The sequence below is a fragment of the Oncorhynchus nerka genome, linkage group LG4 (assembly GCF_034236695.1).
Source record: "Oncorhynchus nerka isolate Pitt River linkage group LG4, Oner_Uvic_2.0, whole genome shotgun sequence".
NCBI lineage: Eukaryota > Metazoa > Chordata > Actinopteri > Salmoniformes > Salmonidae > Oncorhynchus > Oncorhynchus nerka.
The window spans coordinates 40,007,517-40,018,921 of record NC_088399.1 but is presented as its reverse complement, the minus strand read 5'-3'; the positions used below and the strand labels follow the sequence as shown (position 1 = coordinate 40,018,921).

At 41.4% G+C, this 11,405-nt stretch overlaps 2 protein-coding genes across 6 annotated transcripts in view; both read left to right on the top strand.

Annotated features, from left to right (window-relative positions):
- The first annotated feature begins 216 nt into the window (after window positions 1-216).
- On the top strand, window positions 217-5,506 carry rab36 (RAB36, member RAS oncogene family). Its single transcript, XM_029653427.2, has 11 exons — window positions 217-1,114; window positions 1,649-1,768; window positions 2,702-2,793; window positions 2,913-2,987; window positions 3,086-3,187; window positions 3,308-3,372; window positions 3,620-3,671; window positions 3,776-3,857; window positions 4,044-4,134; window positions 4,565-4,681; window positions 4,885-5,506. Exons 2-11 carry the CDS (start codon window positions 1,691-1,693, stop codon window positions 4,944-4,946), a joined length of 816 nt encoding a protein of 271 aa, XP_029509287.1. The 5' UTR covers window positions 217-1,114; window positions 1,649-1,690; the 3' UTR covers window positions 4,947-5,506.
- A 4,535-nt stretch (window positions 5,507-10,041) lies between these two features.
- depdc5 (DEP domain containing 5, GATOR1 subcomplex subunit) overlaps window positions 10,042-11,405 on the top strand; it is a 32,709-nt gene continuing 31,345 nt past the window's right edge. For 3 of the 5 annotated variants that reach the window (XM_029653407.2, XM_029653390.2, XM_029653400.2), the window contains exons 1-6: window positions 10,043-10,484; window positions 10,592-10,679; window positions 10,766-10,812; window positions 10,970-11,055; window positions 11,159-11,242; window positions 11,356-11,405. In XM_029653407.2, coding sequence (XP_029509267.1) covers window positions 10,430-10,484; window positions 10,592-10,679; window positions 10,766-10,812; window positions 10,970-11,055; window positions 11,159-11,242; window positions 11,356-11,405 — 410 coding nt within the window. In that variant the 5' untranslated portion in view covers window positions 10,043-10,429. Of the gene's footprint in view, window positions 10,485-10,591; window positions 10,680-10,765; window positions 10,813-10,969; window positions 11,056-11,158; window positions 11,243-11,355 lie in introns of all 5 variants that reach the window. The other 2 variants (XM_029653385.2, XM_029653398.2) reach the window with 2 other exon arrangements.

Genomic DNA, 11,405 nt, shown 5'->3' with positions numbered 1-11,405 from the left:
AGGACATTACTTGGCACTGACAACATTTTGGCACAGATCCTGTTAAGGCTCCAGGCCTGGGACCTACGTGACAGTTGGAAAATCCTTTATAATAATAAGATAATTTGTAAGTCGCTCTGGATAAGAGCGTCTGCTAAATGACTTAAATGTAAATGTAGGTAGTAAGTGGGGTAAAATCAAACCTGTTTTGCATGACACAGCCAGCAGTATGCATGGGTGGCTCTGTATCTAGAAGTCTGCTGCCTCCCAGTGGCGAGAATGGAACTTGCAGCAGTTCACGGCATACTGAGAAGACACCTGTCTGAGAACAGAGGTGGGATATTATTTAATAAATGTATGTAACATTGCCCACCCCCCACCAGCCAGATAATTGCCTACCTGTGCCCACTTAGAAAAAGTGCTTAGCAGTGAGTGGCCTCTACATGTCTCCCCACTGAGACTCTTCCAGCTGATGAGCCAATACATTCTTAATGAGAGAGGGAAATTAAACCTCTCAGAGCTATGGATCATTTCAATGATTGGTCTTATTAACTGCCTTCTCACAGACAGTTTCATCTGCAGTCACCTGGAGGTCTAAAACGATCAATTACATTTGTTCTCTGTGTCGTTTTGAGAGCTTGTGTGTTCAAACATGCTGACGAGAGAAGAGGGGGGAGAAAGAGATAGACCATTATTCTTACTACAGGAAGTGCATAATACTAGCAACAAAATCAAACACATACTTCAGTTTCTTTAGTGTACTTGCCAGGATTTCTCATCAATGCGAATAGATGGAATAGACTGCAGCTAGCTGCACACGGCCCTTGTTTTCACAGGAGCAGCATACCCGCATTGACCTAACGTAATTTAGAATTCTACATGATTCCAGCTACTGGAACATCCAAAACATGTTTGTTAGAATGGACACATTCCACTCGATACATGTTAATAGCCTAACAATCGTTGAATTTACCCGTTTCTGCCTGGCTGCCATGCTTTTATCACATGACAAATATCCCCGTAGGGCACTGAAAGGTAGTTGTCATGGAGATGAGGGGTAGATCTGATGCTTGCAGCTCGAGATTCAAGTGAACGATTTTTTTAGCAGCAACGAAGGAACAGTTGACAAGAATCCGTGAGTAGTTTACACATCATTATTGATTTCAATGTACACGGTACTATGTTGCGGATACTTTCATTGGCCAAATGTTGCCGTCTCATTGCGTCCTGCTATATTGTAGCGTAGCCACTTTGTGTTCTAGAATATAGAAGAGTAAACAGTCATCATAGCTAGTTTCCACCGCAGTACTTGCACACACAAGTCTAGATTCTCCACACTTCATAGTGTTTTTTTATTATCACTGTCGCTGAACACCCCTTTTTTGTTCATCCGAGAAATGTTATCGTTGAGTCATCTTCAGAGCTTTATGTAGGCTATCTAAATATTATATGGACACTGGAGTTTAAACCTTAGGCCGCTGAAGCCTAATTTGTGCACGGCCTACATAATAATGAATGTGAATCCCCTTCTCTAAAACACTCCAGTATGGTTATTCACACATCATACTGCAGTGTTTTAGAGAAGGGGGTGCACCCTTCACAGGAGCCTGCACACTTATGGCATGGGAATTAATATAGCTAATCAGTACATTGCCCTGGTCATGGCCAGGATTCTAGTTCACAGGCAGACCACCCACACAGCCTTACCAAAATGCAGGAGATGAGGAACGGGATGATGCACTTCCCACCACCTGTGAGCAGAGACCGGGTCATATCCAAGTTCCCAAAGGTACCTGAGCACACACCAGCAACCTGCTACCAGCCTGCTAGCCATTTGGATCAACTCAAACCTATCATAATGTTTTAGTGGCTCTGGTGTACCGTTTGTTAAAAGTCACAAGTGCTGTCATTCAAAACAGGTTGGAATGGAGGGGTCAAAAGTATGTGGTTGATGTTATTGAAACCGTATGACATCCACACAGGGGCTTACAGTTGTCTGAGTGTGTGTGATCACAGGGCTGGCTATTTCTGAAAACAGCACTAATAAAGTTAATGTCGTCTAGTAACCTACTGTACCCAATGAAGCCTCTCTGTCAGCTGTTGCTGAGTAGGCCCAACTCATACGTTCTAACAGCATGCAGTGACACCTAAACTCTCCTTGGTCAGGACAGTATTCTGAGTAGATAATATAGGACCACAATAGAAACAAATGTCTTGACTTTTTTTGTATATGTATCCTCAATGTATGTATCCTGATGTAACATTTTATGTATTTTAAATGGTCTCGTCAAATAAGTAGTGAAGATGTAAATTGCCAGGGCTGTAAAAGCTTCAAAGGATGTTGCACACATACTGTGGTCCTAATACGCAAGGATTTAGCTATTTCCCCCCACAGTCTCCTGGTGCCGTTTCAAAAGTAGATTAAATTAAAAGTTCAGGGGAGTTTGAGTGACATTTTTCAAGCCTGGATATGAGAAGAGCTTTTACAGTAATGTCAGCAGGAATCACTGGAACAGCAAGACTTTGTAGACAGCTGGTATTTTCATGACACACCATTAAAAATGCCTTCAGTCTGTCAGATGGAAGCTCATAACAAAATAAACATCAGTGCTGCATTATTGTTTTCATTACAGATACCAAACAATGCATTTAAACGCTTCTGTGTGATTGTACATCAGAGAGTGATGTCTGTTATTAACGTTGAAGCGACTGTTGTTTCCAGTGTTATACTCCACAGGCCTGTCTGCAGATTAAGGAGGATTGGGATGCCCAGGCCAAGGCTGCCTGCAAAGAAAGAACTGACAGGCATCAGGGGTGAGTTGCCTGGTTAGATGTATTGATTGATTAATGTCTGACTGATTCACTTATTGATTGGTATTGGATTTATCTGGAAAAGCAACACTGGATTTAGCTGTTCTATATTTCCTTTGAAGATGGGACAGACTGAAGATGTCCAAAGCAGTGGTTGTTGGTGACCTTAATGTGGGCAAGACCTGCCTAATAAACCGGTAAAGTATTCGGCTTGCGACCTGGCTGCTATATCATGTTCCTTTTAGGTGGTAAACAGCCTTCTAACATGTTTGTGTATTCTGTTCTGCATTTTCAGGTTCTGCAAAGATGTATTTGACAGAGACTACAAGGCTACCATAGGTGTGGACTTTGAGATTGAGAGGTTTGAGCTCTCAGGAGCTCCATTCTCCCTTCAGATGTGAGTGAGGGTCATGCTCTGGTTTGTTTGAATATGTGCTTTATTATTTTATTAGAAACTTGTGATTCTTTACTTGTATTCAAAGGTGATTCCCCCCCCCCTTCTCCTTCTCTTACATAGCTGGGACACAGCTGGCCAGGAAAAATTCAAATGCATCGCTTCAGCATACTACAGAGGAGCTCAGGGTAAGATAGAGACAGCCAATGAGATGCCTTTGGCTGCGTTTACACAGGGAGCCAGATTCTGATCTTTTTTTCACTAGTTTCGCAGCTCTGAAAAAATCTGATATGATTGGTCAAAATACTAATTAGTAAAATAAAAAATAAAAAAGATCAGATTTTTACTGCCTGTGTAAAAAGCAGCCATTGTAGACTAGGGAAACCCTGAGGAGTTCACTGTTGCTGTATCCAAGCCTCTGTGTTTTTATTACAGTGATAATCACAGTATTTGACATGGCAGACATTAAGAGCTTGGAGCACTCATGGTAGGTTTATTTAATATAATATGAAATCAAGAGCGAGCACAAAGATAAATCAGAACAATCAAAGTAAAATGTCCTCTCAAATGAAATGTCTCTATCTCTCACAGGCAGTGGTTAGATGAGGCCATGAGGGAGAATGAACCTGGCTCCTGTTCTGTTTTCCTGGTCGGAACCAAGAGTGACCTACTTGTGAGTGCACAAACATGGACATGGTTCTTGGCAGATAGATAGATATTGTAGATGGGCACACATAGGTGTATAATATGCTCCCCCCCCACATCCGTAATGAAGAACCATATCCATTAGCTCTGTCTTTTGGCTCCTTTCTATGCTTTCAAATACAATTAATTTATATTTTCTCTCTCTGTGCCCAAGGCTCCAGAGGAGCGCCAGAGGACTGAGAGAGACGCCATCAAGATAGCAACTAAAATGAAAGCTGAGTTTTGGTCTGTTTCGGCCAAGACAGGTACAGACCGGCGCAAAAACCCCTATTATAACATGACACCATGACTTCATTGCGATGTTCATGTTGACGATAGCATATCAAATCAAATGTTATTGGTTACATACACATGATTAGCAGATGTTTATGCGAGTGTAGCGAAATGCTTGTGCTTCTAGTTCCGATAGTGCAGTAATATCTAACAAGTAATCTAACAATCCCCCAACAATGACCTAATACACACAATAATAGCTGTGGTTTTAGAGACCACAGGATAATTACATTCTGATGGTCTCCAGGTGTGCAATGTGCTTATTGTGTAATCAGAGGTTAAGCTGTTTCACTGTATGGAGTGTGTCTGGGCCATGTGCAATCAATGCAGCTGCTGGTCTTGTTACTGTAAATAAGCATTTTGATGATATGATAATGACACTCACTATCGGTGTGACTGTAGGGGAGAACGTGCAGGGGTTCTTCTTCCGGGTGGCATCTCTGGCCTTTGAAGACTCTGTACTGAAGGACATGGAGAAAGGGATCACCTCCACTCGAATAGGAGGAGGAGACAGCATTAGTAAGAGACAACTCAAAGGACAACAGAGGGGTTTGGGTCAGAGAGTGTAGGTGGAGGGAAATATATAGAGAGGAAAATAGTGAATGTATATTTAAAGCATTGGGAATAAATATGTTGTCAGTTGCTCATCTCTCAGATGGACTTGAATTGAGGTTGGAAATTGCAATACTCTGTATTTATGTTCTTGGTATCTTTCCCTTTAGAATCTGACAGAGCCAACCTGGAGGAGCCCCAGTCCAGAGCAGTGAATACGAATTGCTGCTGAGAAAAGAGAAGAGGACTTGAAGTAGGAGTCAAGAGAAGGCAGGAGAGTGAGATGTGTAGAAAGATATTGAAATAGTGGATTTTAAAAGTGGAAAGAGCTGTGACTGACATGTGCCTCTTTTTCTCAGTCTTCACTGGTATCATTCATACGTGGACACACACGTGTCTACAGCCTTTATAATCATCATTTAGTACTGCCATTTTGGGATGTAATGTATCAACTTCCTTGATTTTAACCCGGTCATCAATGACCTTTATTATATGCATTGTAAAGTATTTTATGAATTCAGTATTTTGTCGAATTTTGGAAATTAGGGTGCATTTCAGACTCATTTGTAGAAGTGGTTTGATAGTTTATGTAATATACTGTATTATCATTATGTATTGTGTAGCCCTAACATTCTGCAGATACTTTTACAATAATTTGATTGCGTATTTTTGTTATTACTGCTAACCTCGTTCCTAGGCAGAATTGTTTCTGCACAGAGACAGAGCTGGATGGTGATGACATTACCCCTAATCAAAATAAAGTTTCATATTTTTGTATGGGTCTTCATGACATCTAAATATCTCAGTTCCTTTCACTGGATGACTCTAACTTAGTAAAGTGCTACAGAGCTAGTTACTGACCGAGTTCACAACTGACCAAAAACAGTGACAAAACAATTCAGCAAGAAAGAACAGTTAGCCACTGCATTTACACAAACAGTAAATTCAAGAAATACAAATGCGTGAATTTAAAGAATCACCTCAATGGAGGACAGGTTCAATAAGCTACAACATTGTGTAACAAGATATGTGATGCTGTTCAACTAACCCTGTGCTCAGGGATACTTTCTTCTATCTCCATTCAGAAAGAAAAGTGTATCTTATAAATGTCCGTGTCCAGTTGCAGGTGGTTCTCCAAAAACCAGACACAATTCAGAATTATATTAAATCCATGTTTTGCCTCTTGCATGTGTGTAGATCTTTGTTTTGGTCGAGCTGTCATCTACTTCTTAATTTGGCCTTGGCCGCAGCGCATGAAAACTTCCTGTTCCTGCAAAGATGTTGTGAAGGACATAGTGGAGTAGGCTGGTGGGTTTTCAGTAAGTGTAGGGTCGATGGTAGGGTATTTGTTGATTTCTTTCTTTTTTTCCCCATGTTTTTTTCAAGCAATGTATAAGGGAGTTATACTCCAGTCTAGTAGGTGGCAGTAATGAAACATTTATTAGATGCCAAACAGTCTTAAACGTCATCAAAGAAGAAAGATGTTGGGAAATGTAAGATGTCTGACAGCTAAATTGGCTAGGGAACTTATCACTCTGTGCAAAAAGTGGATTTAATATCATTCTGAATTTTCTCTGGTTTTGGAAGGACCACATGCAACTGGACACAGACAGTTATAAACTATTGATAAGTTACACATTTCTTCTAAATTGAGAATGAAGAAAGTATCGCCAAGCACAGGTTCCTTCTGTGCAAAGCTGTATAGCGATATGCAGTGCTTGACTTGGACTAAAATAGGTGCTGGAACTCATTTTGGATGCCGGTACTGTTTACATTTAGCTGCAGGAGCTCCATAATAATTTTCTGCTAATATTCTATAAGAGGAACAGGAGCTCCAGCAGGAGAACATTTGAGGTGCTGGTACTCGGTTTCGGTGAACTCCTGCCCGAGTCAAGCACTGGCGATATGGAGCATCATATATCCCGTTACAATTCTGTAGCTAGGGTTCAATATACTGCTTGTACCCCCATCAACATCTCTCCAAAAACAAAAAATGAACTGCAAACAAGACATTACTGCATAACTTGTTAAGGGATACATATTCTGTACAATTTGAATAAACAAACACTGATACAGAGAAACAAGCATACCTTATGAACAAATTTGACCACACACAAAACAATTGCTTAAGACAGCATGGTCCCCAAAATGGTTCCTACCCTGTCACACTAGAAACCTTTTATTGTATGATTACTTGAGGTTAAATATCTTATTCATTAGCAGAATAGTAGGACATCACTGTTAGAAAATATATATATTTAACCTTTATTTAACTAGGCAAGTCAGTTAAGAACAAATTCTTCTTTACAATGACGGCCTACCCCGGCCAAACACTAACACCGGACGACACTGGGCCAATTGTGCACCGCCCTATGGGACTCCCAATCATGGCCAGTTGTGATACAGCCTGGAATCGAACCAGGGTCTGTAGTGACGCCTCTAGCACTGAGATGCAGTCCCTTAGACTGCTGCGCCACTCAGGAGCCCAAACTGCTGCTATTAGTCTAAGAAATCCCAAACAGAAGTGTATGCTGGAACCATATAATTAGGAATGAGGATCTTTATGGCTGGAACAATGATCGGGGTCGTTTTGCATGGCCTGGTGCCCCGGTAGGTGGAGTGTGGGTCATTTTAGACCACTCCATTGGTCCTTAAGGGACATTTCCACTGACCCAGGCCATGCCAATTGAACTCCACCAGTGAGGGGGTTAGAAAGCGGGGAGGGAGGAGCGCCCTTCTTATATGGAACTGTAATCTGCGCCACTCGATCATGTTGTCAAAAAGCCATCATCCAGAAACATATAACATCTCTTTTCCATAAAATAAATGTGAGAATTTTCAAACTAGTTTTCATTGGAAAGGCAGATAACCGTTTTTATCAAAAGCCATCACTTTTGCATGTGAATCCTGCTCATTACTACACATGCTTAATTATGTCACATCACCCGGCACCTGGCTCATGTTAGGGTGGCAGCCCGGTTTCAAATCAAATGCCATCAACTTTCAGCCAGTGCAAAACATGCCTACATGGGTGCCCGGGTGAGACTAATCGAACCCCCACCCCGGGGGGATCTCGGGAGCACATGTAGGTGGATTTTGCACCGGATGAATGTTGATTGCATTCCATTTTGAACCGGGCTTGCCTCCCAGACCTAAGCCAGGTGCCCTGCTCAAAGCCCACGGCGAAGTCTGCTCAAAACAAAAGTGACGTAATTAAGCTTGTGTAGTAATTACTAGGGTTCTGTGTTTTCCCAAGGGATTGCTTTTGATAAACAACACTATCTGCCATTACCAATGAAAAATAGTCAGACAATTCTAACATTTATTTTATGGAAAAGAGATGTATCTTTCTGGACGATGAAATCATGATGCCTTGTTGACAAAATGGCCGACAGGCACATAATACTGTTCGATTTGAGAAGGGCGCTCCTCCCTCCCTGCTTTCGCCCGCTGACGTAATGGGTCATAGACCGGTGTCCCGCGGTTGGGCATAATCGTATCCGCCCAGTGTTGTAGGAAGCAACCATTGGAGGAAACACGTCCGCACAGGGCAGGGATGGGCAACTTTGATGTTGGTGGAGGCCACAAATAATCTGAAGTCATCACGAGGGGCCGTAGTTGCCCCCCAGATAGATAAAAAAAATGTTGTGTAAATTCTACACTTTTGCCATGGGGTGTGGAGAAGATGTTGCTGTTTTAAAGCTATTTTGCTGCAATTCCACACATTTTGCCATGGGGCGGAGAGAAGAATTAGCAACTTTATAACTAATTTCATGCACATTTTGAAGTTGTATGTTTAATTTAGTGCAATTATACTCATTTGCCATGGGGCAGAGACGAAATATGCAGTTTTACAGCAAATTTCCTGCTATTCTACATATTATGCCATAGGGTGGAGAGAGTGAAACTGACTAACAAATCAATGGGGGCTCTAATTCGACCTTGATTACTACAAGTTTAGATAGCTGGCTAATTTACCAATCTATAAATGTTTAGCTGCCATGGGCTAATTGAGTGACTATCAGTGACTGAAGAGAAAAACTGTTGACGCACAAACAAATTTCAAAATTACATATGGTGTATTCTACTATTCTACCTCGCAACAGTAAATTGAGTCCCCATCCCTGGCCAATGGAGACTAGAGTCACAGAGGAAGTGAAAGCGATAACTGTCCAAAATCTGTCTTCTCCAGAAAGTGGCGTAATTGTGGCGTTTTTTTTAATGGAGGTCTATGAGAGTGTCGAATTTGGTTAACAAAAAAATGAATGGCTTATTTGACCAAATAGAAGTTTCCTAATGATTAGGTTGTTACGAGCGTATTGATATAAGACGAAAAAACACGTTATATAGGAGTTGTGCCATCTCGTCATTGGTTATCACAGCCACAAAGTCATAACTCCCGCCTATTTCTATAGTTTCTCTTCTTAAAATATGATTTTAAACATAACCTTAACCACACTGGTAAACTTATGCCTGCCCCTAACCTTGAATTAAAATAAAAAATGTGATTTTGTGTTGCCATAAATATTTACGATATAGCCAAGTATAACTTTTGGCTGTGGTAACTAGAGTGGAAACAGTTTTGCACAAGAGTATCTGTCCTCACATTGTCTACATTTACATTGTCTAGAATGGTCTTGCCTCCATACTGCCTTCCGTTGTTGAAGAAACGTATTTCCATTGTTAGAGCGAACACTAGAGTATGTGGTTAATATAAATAATATGTGCTAAAGTGCACGGGAATTAAAATTAAGCACACCAACAGTGTGCTCGTAAATTAATTATGGAGTGCCAGAGAGCGGGTGTTCGTAAATCCAGAGCGTTGTCAGATTGTCCGTTGGTAAATTCGGAGCATTCAGAGCGCATACTGGACACTAGTCGAGGAGTAAGGTTGATCCGAGCGTTCTAACCTCACAATGGCAGTCAAGCAACAAAGCTAACATTGGCTAGCTACTTCAAGACACAAATGAGAGAATAATTCACTCTGACCATTTTACTCTCCCGTGCAGAAGTGGTTTAGGCTGTTTCATGTTATCCAGAGAGTTGGTGACTGTAACTGTGCTGCAACAATTTAATGACGTTTACCGACACCGGTCGTATTCAATCGGTGTTGAGCGTTCGTAAATTCATCATTCTACACTCTGCCACACTAAAACGAGAGTGCTCTGAAGACGGACTAGATGGGCGGAGTGAATTTACGAACGCACTCCCAGTAGCCAGTACCACTTGGTACGCTGTATTGCGAACACCCAATCAGCTAGCGTCAACAACTGACAATAAACCAATCGTTGAATGACTTTATAATCTGTGGGCGGTTATACTCCATGTTTTGCAGGAAGTTAAACCCTCGCTGTGCAGTAAAAACAACAATATACGACACGTCTAATTTCAATAACGTTTAACCTATTTTTCATATTAATGCGTTGTAAAGGCAAGTCTGAACTTCATCCAACTTTTGTGTGCATTGTCTCACGTTGTGTTTCCAGGTAGATGTGAGCTTTTAGCAAGTTACAAGTTAGCTGTAGCAGCCACCATCACGAGACCGTCAAGTCAGTGGTGTCCCATGCGTGGAGCTCTGTGTTACTAAAAGGGTGTTATTTGTGTCTACAAAACTTCTCGTTTCTTCGGATTGATAGAGTTGGGTGTAACCGAAAGGTTATATAACATGTGTTCTTGGTAACATGCATTCGGTGTGCCTTCTTTAGCTTGTTCATCATGAAGAATAAAACATACAAACTTGTGGTGCACAAGAAAGGCTTTGGAGGCAGTGGTGAGTGAATTCCTTTCAGTGACGGTGTAAAACGGTTCACAGTGTTTTATCATGTGTTGGGTGAAATTAATGCTGTTTTGTCGTTGACAATAACCCCTCATACACAGATGATGAGCTTGTGGTGAACCCCAAGGTGTTCCCTCAAGTTTCCCTTGGGGACATAATTGAGATTGCACACCCCACAGATGAATACAGGTGAGGATGCATGCCAAGAAGTTATCTTTTGCCTGGGTCTATATGTTGGTCCAAAGTTATGATAGATTCTCCTCATTTTCCAACAGCCCTCTCTTGCTGCAGGTGAAGAGTCTCAAAGAAGACCTCCAGAAAGGTAAAGCATGACACATTTCCTCCAGATTTAGAGGAAGCCCCTATAGAACCTAGCTAGTGAACTGATCAATATCCCATTTGATTGTAAATGACATGCACAAGGAACGCTCATCAGTAAATCTGTAGCCTGAATACAATGCATTCATCCTCTCCTCCAGAGACAATCAGTGTGGACCAGACGGTGGCGCAAGCCTTCAAACTCCGGGCATACCAGGATGTCGTTGTAAACATTGTGGATCCAAAGGTGTTTTTTCTATTAATCATATTTCCAATAGTATTTGATTGAATTACAGTATTCAAGCTGATTTTTAAAGCGAGCTCATGCTGTATATGGATTTCTGTGTTAGGATGTAACTCTGGACCTCGTAGAGCTCACGTTCAAAGACCAATACATTGGAAGGGGAGACATGTGGCGACTGAAGAAGAGTCTGGTGAGAGGGAGTCTGTTTGAATACCCCTGTATATGCTGTTGGTGTTTTGTTAAGGTAGCCTACTTCTTGAATCTGTGCCTATTAGAACTTCATTAACATTCTATTTATCTTAGGTGAGTACCTGTGCTTATGTGACCCAGAAAGTGGAATTTGCAGGGATCAG

Coding starts and splice junctions, on each gene's coding strand:
- rab36 (XM_029653427.2), top strand. CDS start 1,691: ATGCAGGAGATGAGGAACGGGATGATGCACTTCCCACCACCTGTGAGC. Junction 1,769..2,701: donor TCATATCCAAGTTCCCAAAG/GTACCTGAGCAC, acceptor TGTTGTTTCCAG/TGTTATACTCCACAGGCCTG. Junction 3,672..3,775: donor AAGAGCTTGGAGCACTCATG/GTAGGTTTATTT, acceptor TATCTCTCACAG/GCAGTGGTTAGATGAGGCCA.